The 24,121-nt window shown below is 40.5% G+C and overlaps 1 protein-coding gene across 1 annotated transcript in view; it reads left to right on the top strand.

Moving 5' to 3' along the window:
- LVRN (laeverin) overlaps positions 1-17,639 on the top strand; it is a 41,402-nt gene extending 23,763 nt beyond the window's left edge. Inside the window, 11 exon segments of the mRNA XM_050716543.1 lie at positions 2,097-2,236; positions 3,784-3,839; positions 5,308-5,461; positions 6,270-6,364; positions 6,853-6,960; positions 11,140-11,310; positions 13,304-13,444; positions 15,976-16,051; positions 17,275-17,355; positions 17,357-17,421; positions 17,594-17,639. Of these exon segments, the coding sequence (XP_050572500.1) occupies positions 2,097-2,236; positions 3,784-3,839; positions 5,308-5,461; positions 6,270-6,364; positions 6,853-6,960; positions 11,140-11,310; positions 13,304-13,444; positions 15,976-16,051; positions 17,275-17,355; positions 17,357-17,421; positions 17,594-17,639 (1,133 nt within the window).
- Positions 17,640-24,121: the final 6,482 nt, after the last annotated feature.

Raw genomic sequence — 24,121 nt, 5'->3', positions numbered from 1 at the left:
TGTGAATCAGAAGTGTTCATGAGCATGGTTTGGGTAAATGAAAATGAGGGATTTGGTATGAAGTACTGGTTTGCCTAAAATTTTGGAATAGCTTCTGCAGTGATATAACAACACAAAAAAGGAAAAATTCAGAAGTGATGCCGTGTATTTTTATTTTTGCTGAAAAGAGCTCCATGGGAGCTGATTTCTTTTACTTCTGAACAGGTTAAATTGAGTTGTGAGCTCCAAGCTATCAGTAACCAACACGTTCTTTCACAGCTGTGCTGTACAGTGTTAACAGCCTGTCCTGTTGTTTTAAGGCTTCTCTGGCAATGTCTAGATACTTATCTTCTGCTAATATGATTGTGTTGGTCTCTGGCAGGTAAAGACACAATCCCTGAGTGATGCACATCTGTTCAGTGAATGTACGAAACACAAGCAAACCATGCTGCTGTGGTAGAACATGTTTCACTTGGCCTGGGGGTGTAGCTTAGGAATGGGCAGCATCTCTGAGCATAAGTTTGCTATTTTAAATGCATCTAAAAGTCCTTCTGATGATTAGCAGAGCATCGAAATAGTATATGGAAAACACTGCTAGTGCCATATCCTAGCCATCCACAGTCTTTTAAATGCTTAAGTTAGTAACTGTCATGTGTGACATTTTCCTTTTGTTTTATTTGTGAGAATGACTCAGGATGAATCCTGTACTACTTGCTCTGTCAAAACACACTGTAGTCCCTGCCTTCTCACCAATACTGATTTATTGTCTTATGAGAGTTTGCCATCTTCTTAAGCCAAGCTGATCATACCCAGTTGAAGCAGAGTCTGAATCCCCTTAAAGCCTTCAAGGCTGCTCTGTTCCCTCACAGTGACCTGTAAGCTATCAGGAGCAAGTAATCAGACAAACACCTAATGTAGGCAGTAGTGAAATGAAACAACTGAAAAAAGGAGACTTTAGGATGTGATGTAACTCAGCAGGACTACAAGACTTTAAATAAAAGTAAACTTTTTCAGTTGTTTGCCTCTCATATAAACCTAGCTGTTTTGTTTTTCTTGATCACCTTTTATATAAATTCTAGTAGGCAGCTGTTCTGTTGGGTACTGAAGGTTGTGTTTTGGAGGAACACTGGGAGCAGCGGGTGTGTCAAAGGTGCATGTCTTGGTATGTGGAGGTATTGAATCATAGAATGAATCATAGAATGACTCAGATTGGAAGGGACCTTAAAGATCATATAGTCCCAAGCTGTTTACTTTTAGATGACTTTACTGAACTCTCCAAACTGATTGTCCCACTCTACTCTGCACTGGTGTGGCCTCACCTCGAGGACTGTGTGTGGTTCTGGGCAACACAGTGTAAAAAGGACATAAAACTATTAGGGAGTGACCAAAGAAGGGCTATGAAAATGGTGAAGGTTCTGGAGGGGAAGACATATGAGGAACAGCTGAGGTCCCTTGGTTTGTTCAGCCCAGAGCCAAGCAGGCTGAGGGGAGGTCTCATGGCAGCCTGCAGCTCCCTCACGAGGGGAGCAGAGGGGCAGGCGCTGAGCTCTGCTCTCTGAGGACAGTGACAGGACCCGAGGGAATGGCATGGGGCTGGGACAGGGGAGGGTCAGGCTGGGTGTTAGGGAAAGGTTCTGCACCCAGAGGGTGGTCAGGCACTGGGACAGGCTCCCCAGGGATGTGGTTACAGCACTGAGCATGCCGGAGTTCAAGAAGTGTTTGGACAATGCTCTCAGACGTAGGGTCTGGTTTTTGGGTGGTGCTGTGTAGAGTCAGGAGCTGGACTCAACAATCCTTGCAGATCCCTTCTGACTCAGCATATTCTGTGATTCTGTGATTCTGTGGACTGCCTACTAGCCAGTGGTTTAGGAGAAGCATGGGTCTTCAGCCTGCCTTTTGCCATCTTCAGGGTGCTCAGTTCCTGAGGGGTCAGGTGGTTGTTGAAGTTATTCTTTTGTGCAGAGCATAGATCACAAATGCACCTGCTTTTGTTGATTCTCATTGTGTCCAGCCTCAGACCTCTGTCACAGGGGATCGTTGAGTCCACTGTTCATAAATGCAAGAGAATTTATCAGGGTGCATAAAATAAAATAATACTTTTAAATATCATTTTACAGAATTTTTTCCTGAAATGCAAGTGTCAGAATCAGAATATGACTGGATCCTGCTAAATGTAAATTTAAGTGGATACTACAGAGTGAACTATGATCAGTTAAACTTAAAAAGATTAGTACACTTGCTTGAAAATGATCCAAAGGTAAGATCATATTTGTTTTTTTAAAACTTATAAATTGGCTTCTTTCCATGTATTTCTTCTTGCAGTTCTTACCAGTAATCACTTTGATGAAAACCTGGAACAACAAGAATTCATATATATCACATAAGAACAAATGATCCACCATGGCATGACTAAAGTCACTGGCAGACTTCCATAGTGGAATAGGAACAGGCCCAAGTAGTTTCACATAAGCATTAAGTTGAAAAATAGCATACATAAGATGGTATTCTGTCTTCAAAGTTGTCTTAACGACTTGTGGTTCTTCCAATATCTTAAATTTGGCTTGAAGAATTATCAGTGTGAATGTATGACTAAGCTTTATCTGCTGTTAGGTAAACACGGAGAGGAAAGTTAGGAGAAAGTTTTTATTTCCACATTTCCTCAAAGCACAGTATTTCTGCCAATGAAACAGCAACAACAAAAAATGCATCTGATGGAGTTTTTGGGTGTTTTGGGCTTTGTATGTGTGTGTTGTGTGAAGAATGTTCTGAGAGGTTCCAGTCAGTTCTACCAGGGCTCTTTTAGTCCTCTGTAGACTATACAACAATAGTCTGTAGACTATACAACACAGAGGACTGTCACACAGTGACAGTCAGTGTGACACTGACAGTGACACAGTCAGACAGTGACACAGTGTGGCTGACTTGCCACAGCATGGGCTGGACGTAAATGAGGCATAGAGCAACCCATCCATACTGCCGTATATAGGGTTGCATAGTATTTAATGTTTCCAAGACCTAGAGTGAGAGAGAGGCTCTGGTAATAATATTGGTTCATTGGTTTTGATAACAAAGCTGAGAAAGTTTAAGCTTTCTGAGTCTGGGGCACACACTAATGATGTGCAGTCAGATGACTTATCTGGGAGGTCTGAATACGAGGCTAATCAGAACACGCAGGTGTGACCAAGCCTCTCTGTGGCACACTGGCTTCTTTTTTCTAAGCTTTTCTTTCCCAGCAAATCTAAGTCAGAACAAACTGCTGACTTGGGGCTGTGCTTTGGTACTGGTTGGTGCTAAGGCTGGCGAGATCAGCAGCCAAGCCTTACTATTATGGAAACAGGGAGGAGATGAAGAGGGATCAGCATGAGCTGTAGGCAGAGACTCACCCACAGTCCTTCCTCAGTAAGGTAGTTAGTGACAGTTGTCAGACACTCCAGTCTGGACTAATGTGAGTATGTATTCTGAACTGAAGCCTCAAAAGGAATAAAATGTGCCAGAATGATATAACAAGGCTATTTTTAGGGAATGTACAGTTTCTTTATTTTAATTTCAGCATGCAAAGAAGAAGGTCTTGAAGTTCCACACATAGTGTTATGCAGTTGTATATTTATATATATAAATGCTCCTAAAATCACATAAACAACTTCATCTTAAAATACAGGATATGTTTTAATATGTTTTGTAGAAGATTTTGGCTTAGGAAAGATGTTAGGGACATGTATTACACATATGAAACCTAGTACAGTTTTTTTTTAATTCTTAATGATGTGTTTAGATCTATTAACACTGTATTGATGCTTTCTGCAGGCTATTCCTGCTGTCAGCAGGTTCCAGCTCCTAGACGATGTTTTTGCATTGACACAGTAAGTATGTTTTGCATATGTCAAAGAAACTAATTAAAGTACATGATTTCATTTAGCATTCCTGTTTCTGCTTCTTTCATTCCTATCCATATGTGCCTCATAAGAACAACAGATGGTTCAACAAAATGGGAGGGTGTGAAGTATTCACTACATTCATCTGTCATTGTTGAGTGATTTTCAAAATTTCTTTTAAAGTGTTCCATCTCTTAGCAAGTATTTTGAATGATGGCACCGTCATGAATGTTTTAGGGACTAACCTAGATGTGTTGTAATAGAAAAAAAAAATCTGAATGAAGATAGTGAATTTTCCTTTCCTTAGTTTAGTCTGGGGAATATCAGCTGTGCTGTCCTGTGTCTCTCCTAGTACCTCTTTCATTTCCTCTGCTGGTGGATGAGTTCGTCACTCACATCTTGGCAGAAAAAGATCACATGGTACTTGCACTGTGGGTGCTACAGTTCTGTAGAAAATCACTTTAAGATAACTCAATTTTATATCAGTTTTCCTGTCACTCTTCCCTCCTTCTGAAAGGTGGGCAGTTCTTAGAGGAGGTTCATGTTAAGAGGCTGCAGGACCATGCTACTGGAGAGCTCAACAGTACTGTGGGAAGCCAAAGCCGTAATAGTCCTGTGTCTCAGTCATACCAGAAATGCCCAAAGCATCAGGCACCTACGATGTGGGAGGTCACCTAGGGAGGAGGTGGCCAAAGCACACTGCCACCCTTTGAAGCCTGTGGAGGTGGATCTGGGAGCAGGAAGTCAAAATTACCTTTATTCCTCTTGTAAAAGTGTCCTTTCTCATAAGAGAGCTCAAGCCTGGCACATAATAAGGGGAGTAACTGTGAAGTATTGAACTGTGGTCCTGTATAGGCATGCTAGAAGTGTTTCTGTTCTGGTGGATTGGGGCTTGATTTTTTTTTTTTTTTTTTGTGGGAAAGAACGGTTTCCATGCTAGCTTCATGCTAAGGTACAGAAATGCCATGCTGAAATTGCTAATCCCTGGGATAGTGTGCATGTGATTTAAATTGTTTGACTTTTATAATGATGTTTATTCCATGAAAGAACCTGTAATGCAAATCTGTTGTCTAGCAGTAAAAAGATAAATGTGTTAAAAGTGAAAACTGTGTTTTTTTTTTTCCCTGCATTTTTTATCTAGTGAGAATGACACGTGCTGTAAATGTGCTTAGACCTAATCCTACAGACACAGCCACAACTGAGTCTGCATGCGGCTGTGCTTACTGCCATGATTGCCCCATTATTTGGATAGTGGCATTGTGCTCTGCAATAAATGGGTGGAGAGTTAAGCTCTTAGAAGATGAACCATTGTTTTACATTTATTTTAATTTTCCAGTGTCTTCTACAGTTCACTCCCCACCCTGTATCATCAGTTTCATAAATAAACAGATATTCATGATAGATAGTTAATGTGAATAAGTATGCTCAAATATGAATGTTTTTTATCTTCAAATAGGTTTGGATATATTCAGATTGAAACAGCACTTGAACTAACAAAGTACCTTGCCAGAGAAGATGAACTCTTCATATGGAATGTGGTATTGTTAAATCTAGTGCCAGAGAATTTGGAAAGTACTCTGAAAAACTATGAAGTATATCCACTTTTAAAGGTATCACATTTTTTGTTAGCAAAGATACTAGCGCATTTAAATAAAACAGACTAAACTGAGTGCTTTATAAATTCTCATGAAAGTAACAAGTATGATGGGTCATAGTTCTTATAATTCCCTTTGCATTACTTTGCCAACTTCTTTAAATATGAGGTTCTTATTTGTACATACTAGTAAATGATGAACATCACTACATTATGAATAATTCTTACTATAAAACAGAAATATGTTCACATTCTTAATATTAACTTTGATCTTAGGGTTTTGTTTTGTGCTGTTTTTGTAAAACTGAGGATTAGGAAAATCTACATGGAAAGTAGGAACTGGCTTAGGAAACTAAATGAGATGATTCTTTCCCATATTTGTTACATGAGATGGTATTTTCTTATTTATCTATTTGACTGCTATTTGACTGTACATTTGTTTTAAGTGCAATACCACAACAGTGATTCTCTTAAGTTCTTAAAGTGTAGGCATGTTTAAAATATGTGAGAAGAATATTTTTCTTTTGAGAACTTTTTTTTTACCATTTTTTTTCCCTGGCTTATTCTTTGAGAATGAACGTTTATTTTGTTTGTACCGAGATCAAAGGTGTTTGTGATGTGAAATAGTAACTTCCCACTTTGAATAGTACAAGTGTGTTGAATTTTATATAGATTATTTTATATACTTCATTTTAATGTGCTATATTGCCAAGAAATTAATAGTGGTAAATTTTTAGGATAAATCTGAGTAAGTAGAGACAAACACAGTGTAATAAAAATATACATCTACATGAAAATAATTTTTCTTTCCCTTCTTTTAAAAGAAATACCTTTTAAAGAGAATGTTGCCAATATACCATTATTATGCAGGTTTTATTCGTCAAAATGTTGATGCTTTGGAACATGACTATTTTGCACAGTAAGTATTCCATTTTTCTCAAAAGTTTGGACTGATATGATTGGATCTGATACACTGTAGTTCACTTTTATAAATTTGAATAGAAGATAGAGAAAAATGGTCTAATTTGAATGCAACTGAATTGTTATTCTTACTGTCCTTATGTGTGTGTTACTTATGATGATACTTCTAATGAAAATGCAGTATCAGGGTTGCTTTGAGATTGAGACTAGGTGCAACTAGAGCAACAGTGCTATAAAGCACACAGAAAGCTAATAAATTTTAGACTACATGAGTAGCCTCACTAATATCCATGACTGCTGATGTCAGGAATCCATTATTAGCAATTTCTTTTTTTTTATTTTTTATTAAACTTCAAGTACCTTTCTTTAGTAGAGGTTCTCCTGGGTTAACAGCACCATGTGCAAAAACTGTGGTCAAGCACAGTTTGAGTACTCCAAATGTGGAATACCTATCTTTTATTCTTGCTATTTTGGCTTCTCTTCAAGAGTGTATTTGGAAAAACTTTTTGCAACAGCATGCTGGTTGGGTCTCCAAGACTGTTTGGACCTGTCATCTGAACTGTATACTAAATGGATGGACAACCCTCAGTACAAGTAAGAACAATAATGAGGTGTGCATGTGTAAGTGAGGTGGGAAGTTAGTGGGCTATTACATGTGGCAGGCAGAATGAGAAAGAACACTGCTCATTCTCCACAGACCTACAGAATTTGAGAAAAACAAACAAACAAAAAACCACGTCAAGACAAGAAAACGAACATAAAGCCTCACCACTTCCCCAAATCCCAACTTTATATTGATTTCATAATTACTGCTTTTTGCATACAATTTACAGACCATAGTCTGTTTAGCCTCATAAGAGATGAAGCTCAGATTAGGGCTTAAATCCCATACTGTCCAATCCCTTTTTCACAGTACAGCCTTTGGGGCATCACATATACTGACTCAATTTCTAGGCTTCTCTAAGTAGTAGAGAGTGAAGCTATGTTTGTATGATATGGGTTCATACCCATATCATTTGATGGGTGAACCCATCACATCATTTTGCATGTTCTGTATTTGCATGAACAGGTGCTGGGAGGGGCTGTCAGCTCTTGTGCTGTGACTGGAGCTTAGTGGCTAGGTTTCTGCTTTGTGAGAATGGAGTCTGGGCTCTAGCAGGATCAGACTTTCTGTATTAGGGTATTGCATTGTTAAAGAAATATTACAATGTATTGAAATTCTTATTCTCTTTTCCTTCCTTTTCCTTTTGATTTTTTTCTATGCAATAATCATATAGTATTGGCACTGGTGAGTGAATATTTAAAGTTTATTTCTTCTTTTTATTTGTTATAGTGGTAAAAGGTTAATGTTTTGGTTGTTAGTCCTGCCTCTGTTGATACGTGTGACTGGCTAATTGAACTGAACTTGTATTTGTATTTTTTATTAGCCTTTTAGTGACCACCCTCATTTAAAAAAAAAAAAAAGTGCTTTGGAGATGAAGCAAAAAGTTTAAATGGGCTAAACACATTCTGGTATGTTCCAGAAAGAACATTTGTAGTATCCCACACTAACAGCAAGAATACTATTCTGAGCTCTGAGACTATTTTCAAAATAGTCACCCATTTTCCCCTATTAAGAATACTCAAAATTAGTTTTTGCTGATGGAATTCTATATACCTCATCTGAGTTCAAGAGCTGACAAGTCTAAGAAATATTAGCTGATCTGGTTTTGAATTACATGGAGAAAATTAATTTTGCTATCTTTTTTAGAACTAAGATAAGTTCAAAGAGACTTGACAGCATTGAACTTAGCATGGCTAAAAATGTGGGGAAATAATGCGATTATGTGTTTTATTAAGTGAAAGAAATCGCACTTTAAGGAAAAAATCATATGAGATAGGAAACTTCTTAGGTTTCAAACGACAAATTGCAGTTCCTGTTCAGTTAAAGAGGAAGCTCTTCATATGCTGGATAGAAGGGGAATAGGGCACAATACACTTTTGGCTCATACTTCACAGAAAAGGTCCCTTTATGTTACTTTATGCTACGCTTGTATGTTCTCCATTCCGAGAGCAAAAGTCCTAATAGCACACACGTGAGCACCAGGTGTGTTACCATACCCTGTAGGATCCCCACATCCGTGTAAGTCAGTAGGCTTCTCCTTTTTACATAAGGTAATTAGCTTTCAGCTGAACATTTCCAAAGAGTTCCTGGCCTTGCAGAACTTAACTGGACTTGATATGGTGCATTTTTATCTGTGTGTGTGTGTGTGTGTGTGCGTAGGTAAGTAGGTAGGTAACAGGCCAAGAGCCATGATTCCCATCCAGTTTCTCAGTTTAGCTAATTTTTTGCTTATAGGACTGAAGTAGACCTATCTAAAGTAGTGTTGTAAAGTAGTGTTCTCTGTTGCACTCAAAGGTTATGAAACCACAATGTCACCTCTGCAGAAGCTCCAGGAAAATGGCATCACCTAATGCACCTTCCTTCCAGAAGTTTTTTTGCATCTTCCCCAAGAAGTACAAATTAGAGAATCCTGGAAGGCCAGTAATCTCAAACCACACAGCTATTCTCAGAAAAAAATACCAAGATTAATAAACCCGACCCTCAGCAAGCATAACCCCAAACTCCAAATTTCCCTCGTGCCACAACGGGCTTCCTCTGTGAACTATACAACATAAGTGACTTCAGGGCCACCTTAGTTGTCACCAGCCAGTAGACCAGTGTCCCATAGTGCGCTGCCTGTACAGCCTGCCTTCAATAGCTAACATCAGAGCTGCAGCCAAAAGATATACAAAGCTTATCTGTTTTATGTTCACCCTCAATGGCTTTACACTCAATAACCAATGTATTCTTCAAACTAAGAAAACAGCTGCAGATATCAGAATAGCGGTATTTTAGCCAAGGCTGTTTTCCATGAAGCATCTTGAAAAGAATAGTTTAGCTAACCATATACCCTATTATCACACATCAACCTACTGTGGCCTCTTTCTGCAAGATTATGAAATGGTTATTAAAAACATTGCTAGACTCTGTAACTCAAATAAGATCCAGAAGAATTCCTCATAAAAACATCCCTTATCTTAACATAACCACTCAGTTCCAGCAAGTATCAATGTTAGCGGCAAATTCCCTATGCTCCAGCACATATCCAGATAAAACATTCCAACACTTTCTATTATGCCAGTAAAATCTCCAACTCCCAGCAGGGCTATCAAAATCCCTGCAGCTTGCATTTTCACTTCTCAACAAGTGATGTCTATCATCCAGAACACCCGTCTCTCTCCCTAACTCTCAATAGACCTTCATAGTTTACAAAATTTATAAATTATTTGTGTCTGCATTTTCCTTTGAATATTGCTGTCATATAGCCTTTTCTCTGACTAATACTGTCTCTGTTTTTGCTGGTATTGACTCCATTTTCTCTATGATTGCCTAGTGAAACTCAGAGGATTTTTTCTTAAATCATATTTAAATTTGAATTTTCTGCTTCTGGTTTTGTGCCTGAAGAATGGCTATTGTTACCAGAAACTTGTTTTCTTTTCCAAGTCTACCTTCTGATGTAATGGAAAATAGTTTTATAGCTCTACTTACCACCTTGGTCTTATCTAATACTATGCAGATTAACAGTATGCTATTGGGAGGTTAAAAGTTTGGTTTGTAGCAGTGAGACACATTCTGCTACAGGGAATTAGTTCAAAATAGCATTAAAGAGTTTTTAGATAGCTTGCAATAGTAGAGTAGTAGACATGTTGCTAATACTGGAAAGGGTTGATGTGTTGTAGTGTTAGTGACATGTCATTGCCACAGGAGAAATTTTCTATTCAGCCTTTGCACCTGAAGTGCAGTGTTACGCTCAAAATGCTTGCATTTAGTTTCTTTTATGAATGGCATTGCCATTGTGAGGGTTCTCCCCTGAAGTCTGAGTAATGGGAAGGTGCTTGTTGCATGGAGAAATGTCCCTTCTGTTTCCATTTGTGGTACCCATGGCTCTTCTTCCTGGATGCACTCACTGAAGACACTTTCAAAAGGCTTGTCTGGACTGATTCTTAGAGAGTCATAGAAGTACAGAATCATTTAAGTGGGAAAATACCCTTAAGAAGATCACCAAGTCCAACCATCATCTAACACTAAGAAGTCCATCAATAAATCATATCCCTAAGCGCCACATCCACACATCTCTTGAATAACTCCAGAGATGGAGACTCCACCACCTCCCTGGGCAGCCTGTTCCAATGCCCAACCACCACCTTTTCTGTGATAAATAATTTCTAATAATTTCATAAATTCTTCCTGACGTATAATCTAATCTTCCCCTCGTGCAATCTGAGGCCATTTCTGCATGTTCTATCACTTGTCTCTTGAGAAAAGGGACTAACACCCTCCTTGCTGCAACCTCCTTTCAGGCAACTGTAGGGAGAGATGAGGTCTCTTCTCAGCCTCCTTTTCTCCAGACTAAACAACCCCAGTTATATGCAGCTGTACCCTCTTTAATGGTGTGATCGATATACTAGCTGAGATGTGCAGGAGTGGCATCGACATGGTCTGTACAGAAACTGACTTGACCCAACTGCCTAAAATGAATAGTTTTTGTTTTGCCTTTAAACTGCATTTTTTGTTAATATTTAAATCATGAATAAAGCAATCAAATTTAACAGTTTTGTTTAGATTGCTAATTTATATTTCTCTTATTGTGCATCTTTTAACTGTAATAAACATTTTTTTCAGTTATGTATCAATTGCTTGTTTTGACTTCATAACAATACAGTACCTTTTAACCATATTTTGCTTTGCAGAATTCCCTTTTTAATTAGAAGAACGCTCAGTTGCTATGGTGTTGCACTGGGAAGTGATAAAGAATGGAATTTTGCATGGGAAATGTATAACCATACTGACTCCACAAAGGAAGATAAAGACATCCTCCTCTCTGCCATGAGCTGTGCCAAAGAGTCATGGTTGCTTCACAGGTGACCTTGATCAAAGTATATCTTTGTGGGTAGAAATCACAAGAAAAAAAGGACACCATACAAGCCTGGCAGAGGTTTACCTGCTGCAGAGCCATGTGTCTTAATACACACCCGTGTCAGAATCTTAAGAGTTTTCTTACAGGGAAAATATGATAAACAGTGCATATACAAATGGTTATTCTGCAGGTATAACATCCTCGATGCCATTAATGACTGAGGAAAGGACTTCCCAAGCTGGTAACTAGTGTGCCATATCTAACACTACCAATGGACATGTCAATATATCTAAATCTCCTTTTGAACTAAAAATATTTCTTCAGGTGCTACAGCAGATTGTGACAACACATTCTGTAACATTGCATGCTGTATGCACCTTTTGTATATATTGTATGTAACTTTTGGTTTGTTTCCTGTCATTTTTTAACTTTGAATCCATTGGCTGCCCTTGCTCTCTGCACTGTAAAAACAGTATTTATAATTTGCCTTGACATTTTTCTTCACCATTTAAGATTTTATATCATTTTCCCATAACGCTTCTCCCCTGATTATTTTATTTTCAAGCTGAAGTTTCAAAGCCTATTTAGCCTTTGCATGGAAGCCGAATCGTCCATTCCTAGGTGAAGGATGAAAATGAAAGTAGACTAGTACACTGTTCACTACTTGAAGTGTAGACTGCCACAGGGAAATCATTTATTTAAATTTCCAGTTTGGAATACTGTATTTATCATCTTTCAGTGACATTCATGTAAAATCTTTTCACTTTATCAATAAAAAGGTGTTGAAGCTGAGTTCTGTAATATATCGTGTCCACGTTGCCTGAAGAATATCTCATAGGACAGAAGTTTGCCAGTGCTGATGGCCTAAAGAATGATCATCCAAGCATTGGCGTAAACACAGTGTGTCTAAAGCTCTGAGAGTAGTAGAGGTGTTTCTCCTGCCAACCACCTGCCCCTGTGATGGTGGTCATTTGAGAAGGCAGAAGAGATATGTCTGAGAAGATGGCCAGATGGATGGGGAAGACATGTCTGAGTGGAGCTATGCTATTTTCCACCTAACCTATGGCCCTTTGGTGACTTTATTATTGGCACAAGCTAGCAGTGGTCCCTGACAAGCTGTAAGATATACTGTACTCTATACAAAAAGAAAACACCATTTCAGGAAGTTGTGATGACCTTCTTTCTTCCTGTGCTGTAGTAGCTGACAAGGCAATCTATATTTCTAAATGCCACCCTGAATGTCTTTTGGGTTGAGGAACGTTCAGCTGGGCTTTTCCTGGTCCTCATTACAGATTTTCCATTTGGTTAAGCATACTGGTGGCATGCAAATGGGAGAAACCCAGCTCATCTCCTCTACCAGTGAAGTTTTTGATACTCTTTGAGAAGATTTTTTTTTTAAAATAACAAAAACCCATTGAAAGCAGGAGACTGTAAAGTAATGCTTTTATGCAATAAAAAGAAGAGTTATTTACTTTTCAAAGATGATCAGTCACCCACTACCATTGACATCAGTGGCAGGTAGTTAAATATTTCTGAAGTCATGGCTTAGTCTGCCTGAGAGTATCTTAGATGCCTTGTTAACCACAGCCAGTCCCCTCTGCACAACAGTGTAAGTTACTGCTACCTCACTTTTTAGGCTCTGTCTGTTTGGAGATTTTTCCAGAAACGTGGGAGCAGTTTCTCCTTCCACAGGGTTGTCTGGTGGGAGTTGTTCTCTGTGTTCTTTCTGTAATATATACAAAAAAGGCAAATGTATATGCTGGTTGTGCTACACCCTCATTTTACTGAGAAGTGGACAGCCAGTGTGCAAGACCAGGGAATTTTACCAACACAAGGACAAAACTCAAGCTGAATACATGGCTCAGAGTGACACCAAGTTTGATATAACTTTCCACATTCTGGTATTTGGAAAGGCAAGAATTGTCCTGAACTGGTACATATTTCTATGTTATGACTGTTGAACAGCAACTGATAGTTATAAACTTCTTTTCTAACAGATACTTGCAATATGGACTCAGTGATACATTATTTTCTTCTAACTGTACTTCAACCATCATTTCATACGTGGTAACGAAGGACATTGGGCACCGAATAGCCTGGGACTTTGTTACAGAAAATTGGCCACTTTTAAGTGAAAGGTATGGTAAGCAACCAAACCTTTGGTTTCTCTTTATTTCTGTGGTTCTTTTTACTCCTTCCTTCATCTTGCTGTTTGAGATGTAAAATCCAGATACAGATTTTTCTTTCAGAGATGATTTTTTTTGGTAATGATTGATGCAATTCCTTATGTACACAGACTAAGGTTTTCAGATCATCAGGTCTTAATGTCAAAAAAGAACTCACATCAGATACAGAATGCTTTAAAATGAGCCTGTTTGTGACTGTCTCAGTGCTTTTAAGTGTAAAAATTTCTAGAAAATCTGACCCTTACTTACCTACTTAAATGGTAAGCTTTCCCAGTTATGAGACATTGGAAGATAAAAATCCATCTCTCAGAGTACGCTTAATATGTGCTTTGTAAACACTGGTAAAGGGAACAAGTAAGCAAGATATAAGTGAAAGTATGACTTACTATCTGTATGACTAGCTGCCATGAAATCTGTAGTTCCCTGCTTCTTGCTATCCAGGCAGCATTTCACATTGAACAGAACAAACTTTCAAAACAGGAATATCCTCACGCTTTTACTGGTTTGGAAGAGCAGAAGAGTGCATGGTTGAAGTACGGTGATGGCTCTCTGTCACAGGTCCTTTGGATGCTGGATGATAGAATGCCAAGAGACCATGGACAGAGTTTGATGGGTTTTATTGTAATTATACGCATTGTCTACCAATATAATTAAGCTTGAGAGGAATATGAGCAGTATAAGCATAAGCAAAAAGAAAAGAGATAAGCCACATGCTGTGTAGGCAAAGCACAGTACCGTTAATGAATACTCTTACCTGCTGATAGGCAACAGTTAGAAAAGTTGTTGAACTGTCATGTCCTCCATCATGACGTTGGACATCTGGACCAGCCAGTGAGAGCTACCCCAAGTTGGGGCACTTTATTTATGGGATGAAGACTCAGTGCCAATTGCCTGATTGACAGGATGACATGAGTTATATCTTTCACATAAGGGGCTAAGAACAAAACTAGGCATGCTTTGGGTAGCTAGTGATCTGTAAATATGATAGCCTTTTGATGTCCCCAAGGAGAACATTGTTTAGACTATCACGCGATTGATCACAGGTGCCTTTGTAAAAGCTGGTTATGCAAACACATTATACAAGTGTTCCCACTGACCCATGCTCTATCTGTGGTCAGGAGCGTCTCGCCCCGTACACTGGCCCTGTAGACAAATGGTTTAAGGAGCTGTAAAAGGAGCAAAGTGATGGTGGAAAACTAGAAGCCAAGAAAATGAGTAAGAGTTTTGAAAATGAATAGACCTGATGGAAAGTGATGGAACAGGATTAGCCTCAGTGCTAGGAGCATAGCATTGGACATCACAGATGAAACCATCATTGACCTGACTTTTGTTTGTGTTTTTATTCAGGCTGCTTGTAATATAATGTGAGGCAACATAGGCTTCCTGTAGGCAACTCGAGAATCTTTCTAGTTTATCTTTTTCACTGCATAAATAGAAAGGTAAATTTCTTGCTACACATTCAACCAGACAGTTCCACCATCAGGAGAAAAATGCATAGCTTGGAAAAAAAAAAAGTGTTGCCCCATATACTATAGAAATGGGTTTATCCACTAACATTTCATAAGCACAAGTGTAAATTACAAAAGTAAGATTGCAACCTCTTTTCCAAAGAGAGCCCCCTCTCTCTTTTTAGAGATGGTGGATTGGATCATACAGGTTTATGAGGGCTTCATGGACTAGTAATACTATTAATCACTGTCTTAAGTCCTAACCCATCTCCAGCCTACCTGCACTGATGCAGGTGAATTGCACATGGGCTTGGGCTATCTGCAAATATCTTTAATGCCTGCTAGAAGACTCCTTCTCTCCTTGGCATTTTTAAATACAAGCACAGCTGTGACATCCATCTATCCTGCTATCTTTGGTGGCACAGGAGTCCCTCAGGACCCATTTGAGGCAACAAAACTAAGACCAGCCATCTGTGAGCATTGAAATGTGTAGCTGTATTGCTAGTTCTAGTAAAGGCAAATTATAGCAGGTTTGTGTCACACCAGCTTGTTCCCTTATAGAGCTTTTAGCTGTTCCATACTGTTGAGAAATATGCTGAGAAACTGACACGTCATTTTCAAACAGAAAGAACAGTGTGGATATTAGCTTTATACGCTGTCCTCAAGACATGAACAGAAACACCAAGCTGTTAGAATCATTATTGCGCAGCCTTTCTGGATGGTTTGTCTGCATGGGTTCACAAAAGTTATCTTTTTTAAGCCAAAAATTCACGTTACCAGAGTAGAAATACCAGATCTTACAGGAAAATGAAAATGAAGAGTAATTGGTGTGTATCATCATGTTCAAATGTCTAAACTGAACTTTAATTGTGCTGCTTTAAAAGGGGGGAGGGAGTATACAACTGCAAATTTCAGCTTAGTTGGTATTTTCAAGATGATAAATAACAAACAAATAGTAGGAGTATTTTCAAGTGAGATGAAGTTTAGTGTTTTTGCAAACATGCTCATGGAAGGGTCTTTATCTCAACTTTACAGGTATGGAAAGGAATTACTGCATGATGTATTAAAAGTCATGGGAAGATTTGTCAATACAGATGTACAGATCCAAGAGGTAAATGAGAAAAGCAATTAGTTTCAACTTTATCTTCAGTCTGAAAATACAGCTTTTTAAATCTCATTTCTTAAAGACATTCAGGACATGTATTGTATAATGTTGTGTTGAAATGCTGAGAAAAATAATACCTCCTCATGAGAAATAAATCTACAGACATGCACCCACAGCTCTGAATCTTTGCATGCAGTCGGTTATTCACCATGGCATTAAAATGAGCTTTTGCACAGGGATGGTTGTTGTCCGGCTCTGTGTGGGTGCAACATATGAAGTTGTCTGCCCATGTGCTGAACAGATGGCCTGAACACGTGTGATACAGTTCTTTCCCTTTGTCTGCATGGCAGCTCAGATGAGCCTGTGAACAACAGATTCTAACTGGGCTGATCTATGTTTGTAAAAAGGGGATAGATTGGGTTTGGGATACCTGCTGGTGGGTAGAAATCTGTGGAATATGGTTGTAGCTTCTCTTTAGGCTATTCCCCACAATAAGACCTCCACATATTAGTGTCTGTGACGAATGGATAACCATCACTCATTGTTTCATTCTCTTTTTCTTGTTCTTTCCTCTCCACTCTGACTGCCTAGATTCTTTCCCAAGGTACTCTTTATTTTTCCTGAAGAGTTCAGTTTTTGTGCTGTCTGCAGGTGATCAGCACACCTGTGCCAGCCTTGAACTACAGTTCAAGTAGCACATTTTTTTCTGTAATGAGAGATTCTCATGAGTATCTGTCATTACAGGAAAAAACGTGCTTTCCTTTTTCAGCCATTGATTGATGCATGCATATATACAGAAAGTAACTGAGAATGGATGGTTAATTAGAAGAACAATTCAGTCAGTTAGCTCCTAAAATAAAAGAAATCTCTCCTAAAAATGCACGAACTAAAAGTTTTTCATCTTTTGTACCTCAGGGAAAAGTTAACTACCTGTGATGACAAAAACAATAGTCCAGTGTCAGCCTTTCAGTTAACTTTCAGATTTGGAATAGAGACCCAGTAAATATCATCAAAGCTGCCTCATTTTAACCTTTAAAATCTGTCTGTAAAGATAACTTTCTCCATAACGTCCATAGGCAACTTAACAAAAGTTAGGCTGCTGGCATGTTAGGTTGTCATCTGTGAGGCAGACAGCTGCCTCATTTCTCTCACTGTGCACCCCCCCCCCCTCAATATCTGTGTACATTTCTTTGTTATTCTTAAGTCCTGGCTTGTCTTCTGCTCTTTAGATTGATGGGAGAGACTTTTTGCACTGTGATTGTAGATGAGGCAGCACAAGAGTATTCTGCTCCCCAACTAGTTCCAGACACCAGTAGTAGTGAAGCTGGCTACATTTGGAAGGATCTTTAGAAGGAATGCAAAAAGGCACATTCCTGGTGTGCAAGGAGCTTTCCCACCTAGTGTAATCCGTATCCTTGCCTTGTCCACTCTTTACTCTTAGCAGTCTTTCCCTGTTTTATGTACTTCTATGTCTAAAGTGTCTGTCAGATACATGGTTGTTTGCTTCAAGTGAAATTACATGGACTAACCTCATGTTTATTTATTCAGTTGCAGGTTTTCTATAATACTACACTGGAAGAGGATGAGAGAGTGACTGCTACTCTACTACTGGAGTTTTCAAAAATTGAAAATATGGAAAGGAGACAACTTCTAACTAAAGTTGCTGACTGGTTACATAAAAATGTAGATGATTGACTTGGGAAAACAATTTCCAGTATATTTTAGTGTGTGATTCACTAGCATTTTGGTATTCATTTTAAGATGTAATTAAAGGTAAAGCATATTTTTATGAGTCCTGTGGTTGTCTTCCCAACTGGAAAGTTGGGCAAAACCAATTCACAAAGAAAGATTCTGATTTCAGATCAGAAATAAGTATTTTCATATTATATCTAAATTAATTCCTTACTAGATGAGTTGTTTGTAGGGATGCGTTGCTAATAATAACCTAACACACAGATACAGCCCTAAATCCTTTTTTTTTTTTTTTTTTTTTTCCTGTCTGAATATCAGAACAAAGGGTGTGGCACAATTTTTTGGCAAAAACACATAAGGAAGCTGGAAAAGCTTCATATTTTGTTTTGCTTATGATCTGCACTGTGGCCTTGGGCAAGTCATTTCATCTGTTGCTCTCCAATTCTGTGTTTGTAAGATGCAAAGGGGATAGTAATTTAGAACAGTGTCATGAAACATAAACTTGTGAATGGCTTCAGAGCTGTGGACAGAAAAGGAATAAAGAAATATCATATTTTAATTATAATAAATGGATACGTTGTCATTAAAACTTTATTTTTCCTGAGCAGATCTGTAAAGGTTTGTACTGAAAGTGTTTACATTCACATTCATGTTTGATTAGGAATGGGCTTTTGAAGAGCCCTCCCTGTTGTCTCTGTTCTCATGCTTTAACCCCCAGGACAGTCTTAGGGTACATGAACCAGATTCTTTTTGGAAGAAATTAAACGAGGAAATGATGAGATCTTGGGGTGCAACCAAGAGGCTCCACCATCTGATGGTCATTTTTTTTTCATGGCCCTCGGGTACAACTAGTCCAAACTAAGCCCTCTGAAACATCGCCAAGGGTTTCCATTCCTATGGCACAGATCTGTATGCTAATTTAGACACGGGTTTAATCATCTTGCTTACTCAGTGTTTCAGACATGACGGACAGAATTCAGGTCTCTAGAGTACTAATACTAGCAAAACATATTAGCTTGTGGTTAAAGAATTATGGGCTCCTCAGTTCAAGCAATTTATTTATTTGTGTGGTAATAGCATTATGACAAAGCTATCTGTACTGATGCTCTGGTTAACACAGAAAACAGTGTTACATAGAAATGTAGGAAACCCAAGAAGTTCAGTACCACATGGCCAGGAGACAAGGAATGAAACAACAGGCTTGTTGATACAAAGAATTTTTCACTGGTACCCTCTAAATGCACTTAAGGAAAATGTTGCCATACTGGCTGCAATGAATATTCTTTGCTTCTCTGTGGTGCAGAACAAACCCTGTCGCCATTGTGACACTACCCAAGGATCCCTTTAACATTTGGGTGTTACCAGCTGGTGCAGCCAGGTTTGTCCTGAAACTATTTGATCTCTTTAGCAGTTGATCCAGTTAAAGGTAGTGCCAAAGAAAATTGTGTGCAGTCTTGAGGGTTTTCATCACACTGATTCAGACAGCAGACCCAGTCAGCTAGGCTATGATAAGTTGGAGGGGTTTTACCTCAGTATGTCCCCTGACTCCCATTAGTCATTCACTAGTTTTGCCTTATTAGCCATCAGATGGGCTAAGCAAAGCATGAGAAACTCATTGCTCTAAGATTTATGGACTAAAGTTTCTGTAACATTTAGCCTGTAAGAGCAGCATGTTCAAACCATTTCCTTCCAGCTGTGAGCAACCACTCATCCTCCCTAACCACTCTCCCCTTATTATTCTTTTATGATCTTTTCTTCTTTCTACTGAAGAAAAATCTTAATTGAAACAAACAAACAAACAAACAAAAAAAAAACACAATATGTAAATAAGGATTAAAACAATTTTAAAATAGAAGTTATTTTCAAAGTGGCACTCCTGACTGATGTGTGCCTTTTGGCTGACATTCTGTCTTTCAGACTGCAGCTGAACAGTTTTCATGACAGAGCAAAATGGTGAAGGTGATTTCTGAGCAAGCTGGCTGTGTAGGAGCAGACCTGCATCTCTCTTGCTTCCAGAGTCCACACATTTGTACATGGTGGCATCAGTATCTGTATCATGGCAGTTCATGCAGCCATTGAGTACAAGTTGAGCATAGATATTTGGGAGTGGCAAATGGGAGCTGCAGCAAGGGAGGGTGAGGTGGATGAGAGGAATCCAGGATGAGCTGGAAAGCTGCTCTATTGCAAAGGGAGTTGAGGTGAAAGGAAGTTCATTGAAAATGATTATGAGGACATGGATAGGAAATGAGCTTTTATAGTACTTACACAGGCTGTGTAGGTGTTATGGGGCAAGCAGTTGTGAAGATGTGGAGGTGTGTGGGGAAATTTCCAGAGAGAGGAGGTGTCATTAATAGGGAGAATGTATTCAGTAGACCCTTAGGCAAAAAACACAGATATGATGGTGAAGGATTAGCCTTTTGGCTTATGTCCTGCTTTCTGCCACGAGAGAGTGTAAGTCAAAAAGTTAAGCTTGTTTTGACGTCATGGCACACATGCATGACTGGCCAGGAGTCTCAAGGGGAATTGGCAAGGATGTGGAAGAGAGTGTGCAGTGGAAGGAGTATGGGACCTGACAGAATATTTGGGAAGGGAGGATGAAAAGAGGCGAGAGGACTATGGGTCCAAAGAGGAGACATGATGAAGAAGTGAGGGAAGCTGCAGCAAGATCCAAGGGGAATGAGAAGGATGTGGTAAAGGTGGAGATGCTCAAGCTCTTCTTGAGTGTGTTGGATGCTCTGCTTCCTCGCCCCAAAGTAACTCAACCTGAGGTATTTCAAAGGATTATGTTGTGTTCTCTCTTGTTTATTTAGATCTGGGTTAATAATCCCAACAAAGGTACCCCTGTCCCAGTGTGCGTCACCCACAGCTCCTCAGCAGTGTCCCTCCCCTGGCCTGAGTTGCCCACAGGCCACAGTCCCCTCACAGGCATTCATCCTCCAGCACCAAGCAGTGCCAGACATCTTCTACCCTGTGCCACCTGTTAAATCTGTCCCACCAGCTCATCCCCCCTTCCTCTCTGGCACCCTGAGGAGCTCTTGGGGCAGGTGAGGAGAAAGAAATCAGCTGTGGAACCTGGGCAGTGAGGCACAGGACCCACGCCATCTGGCTATGTAAATAGTGTGTGTGGACAGGGCAGGAGGACCAGCCTGATCCTTTCAGGGTTGTTGTGAGTCCCAGAAAAGGTGGGTAGGGGGTGGGGGAAAAGGGGACACAGGCTAAGGTGTCATGAATGAACAGTGATGTGGCCTCGCCACACTCACATTGTGTAGAGAGACTCTCAGAGCACAAAAAGAGCTGTCACATCCACACGCCCTGGCCCAGAGGTGCAGGGGCTCTTCTGTAGTGAGGACAACAGGCTCTGATCTTTCAGGCGACATTTTCTGTATTTCTTTGCAACGTGATGTTATCTGAGGGAAGGACCTGAGAAAGTATGGTGGGCTGGGGTGTGGTGGGCTGGCCTGGACCAGCTGCCATATGCCCAACCTGATCTGTTTCACTTCCCCCGTACAAGAGGACCAGGGGAGAAATGACGTGAAAAATCTTATGGGTCAAGACAAAGGCAGGGTGATCAGTTAGTGTTGTGGGCAAAAACAGACTTGACTTCGGGAAGATGAGTTTAATTCATTGCCAGGTAGGTGGCTGAGAAACGAAAGTAAAAAAGTAAAAATAAAAGCAACCTCCCCCCCTCCCCCTTCCTCCCAGACTGAACAAATTAACTCCCTCCTCCTCCTCCCTGGGCGATGCAGGGGAATGGGGAGCAGCAGTTGTGTTTGGTCTGTAATGGCTCCTCTTTGCAGCCCCTTCCTCCTCATGCTCTTCTCTGCTCCTGTGTGGGTCCTCTCCAAGCACTGCAGTCCCTCACAGAATATGTGCCTGCTAGGAGCACCTCCTCCACCCCTTCTTCGCTGACCTTGGTGCCCTTGTGGCTGTTCTTGCTTTTGTAAATTTTAATTTCCTCACTCTTCACTTTGCCTGACTTTTTCACCCTCTCCGAAATGCTTTCCCAAAGCTCCACTTGTCCTGCTGTGGGGCTGTTGGAGCCAGTTGGAACCAGCCATGACCAGCAGCGCGGGGATGTGCCGGCCACCACCCACCGAGCTCCCCACAGCTCCCGCTGCCAGCATCCGGACATGTGTGGGTGGTAAAGGGAAGAGATAACCATACAGGAGGGTGGTAAAAGCTTGGCAAAAGTGGCATGGCCTGGGGTGGCATGGCATGGCATAGTATGGCCGTGAGGGAGGAGCAGCCATGCTGGCAGTTGTGGAGGCCATGGGCCAGAGGAAGGAAGCAGGATCACCCTCTTCCAGCAGCAACGCAGGGCTGGTGAGGGCTGTGAGGAAAGGCAATGAAGCCTGGCCAAGGCAGCCTGCCTGAGCTAGGGGCTTGTTATGGAAAACAAGAAAACGGTTAAGCCATGTCTCTGCCTTTGGGCTGGAAACAGCACTGGCTGGGAGGAAGCAGTCTCTTTTGCTGCCATGAGGCCAGTCAGTGGTGGGGTTGTGGACAAAACTTGTTGGTGCCAAGCTGGTCTGGAGGCAGGATTCACGGCTCCTTTCCTGGGGAGAAAGGTGTTTTGTTCTCCCCTGGTATCTCACACAAACCTTTCATGACCTCTTCTCATTGACACCTCAGCCACTAAATGATCTCCCAGCCCTTCATATACTTCTTTTCTGTCAGGTGTTCTACCCACCCCTCACACCTGGTGACTGTTGCTGATTTGGACATCCAAAGGATAGAAAAGAGACACAAATATCTGACAACCAGTTTATAAAAAATGGATGTGGGGTAGCTGGAGAGATGAAACATCATTTTTCAGTCATAAAAATGAGTTTGTAGTGATCTTGTCCCAGCACTTTTTTTTTTCTCTTTTTTCCCCACTGAACTCCTCACCTGTAATTACATTTAAACAATGAAACCACAGAGCTCCAAGAAACTATTTACAAAAAGGGTAAGGTCATTACACAGTCATTTTTAATGCTTTTAAATCCAGTTTCTCCTTTCCAGCTTCCCCTTTCCTGCTAGCTGCAGGATACAGAGGCACTCAGGTGCATGAGAAGTACCAGCAGAGGCAGTATTCAGTCTGCTTATCTGATGCTGTTCTGAAAAACTACCAGCAGCAATCTGTTCCCAATCAGTTGCAAATTTTTTATTGCCGTTTAATGGTGGAGGAAATTTGCACTGAGGAAAGCTGACAGTGAAATGAATAATTCAGTTTGCCTGCAGAATAAAACCTGTCCAGTGTTGGCCTGGCCACTGAGATACTTGCATAATACTCTTACTTTTTGGGTGATGAAACAGAAATCTGTTTATATATCAGCCAATAAGTTTATATCGCAGATCTCAGTGGCATGGTTGGAAGGTACACTGGTTTTGGCTGGGTTAGTTAATTTTCTCCATAGCAGCTTGTATGGTGCTGTGTTTTAGATTTGGAACCAAAACACTGCTGATAACACACCAATGTTTCAGCCCTTGCTGAGCAGTGCTTGCACACAGCCAAAGGCTTTTCAGCTTCTTATGCTGCCCTGCCAGCAAGGAGGCTGGGGGTGCACAAGGACCTGAGATAGAACAGGGCTGACTCCAGCTGACCAAAGGGATGCCCCATAGTACATGACATCATGGTCAGCAATAAAACTGAGGGTAAAGAAGGAGGAAAGAGGGGATGTTTAGAGTGATGGTATTTGTCTTCCCAAGAAACTGTTAGGTATGGTGAACCCTGCTTTCCTGGAAGTGGCTGAACACTGAATGAATTCCTTGCTTTGACTTACTTGCATGTGCTGCTTCTGATTTACCTATTCAGCTGTCTTTACCTCAACACATGATTTTTCTTACTTCTACCTTTTCAATTCTCTCCCCCATACCACTGTTGGGGGAGTTAGCAGGTGGCTGTGTGGGGCTTGGCTGCCTGCCAGGGTTAAACCACAACAGACAGATATCCCAGAGTGTAAAGGAAATAAACAGTGGATGTCTTCAGACTGAGTCTAGTGCAGTAAACCTGGTGTCTGCTCTCAGTGAAGTAGCCCTATCTGGCATAGGTCATGGGTCCCCTACAAAAAGAAAGAGCTGAGCTAGTGACTGCACTTTTGGAGGACTTTGTAACACATCAGATAAGTGTCATCCAGTAGCTGTTAGTGCTATACGAAGAATGAATCTGTTGCAAAGCAACCTACTTAACATTGGACGGACAATGGTCAGGAAGCATATAAGAAATTTAATGTATTTGGATATCTGTAATTGGTTCCCTCCCCTGCCCTGCCCTCCCCTGCCTGCCCTGCCCTCCCCTGCTACCTCCCCTGCCATGCCCTCCCCTCCCCTCCCCTGCCCTGCCGTCCCCTGCCCTGCCCTCCCCTCCCCTCCCCTCCTTCAAATAATAGGGATATTTGCGTC

The sequence above is a fragment of the Cygnus atratus genome, chromosome Z, assembly GCF_013377495.2.
Source record: "Cygnus atratus isolate AKBS03 ecotype Queensland, Australia chromosome Z, CAtr_DNAZoo_HiC_assembly, whole genome shotgun sequence".
Taxonomy (NCBI): domain Eukaryota; kingdom Metazoa; phylum Chordata; class Aves; order Anseriformes; family Anatidae; genus Cygnus; species Cygnus atratus.
This window is presented reverse-complemented; position numbering and strand designations above follow the sequence as displayed.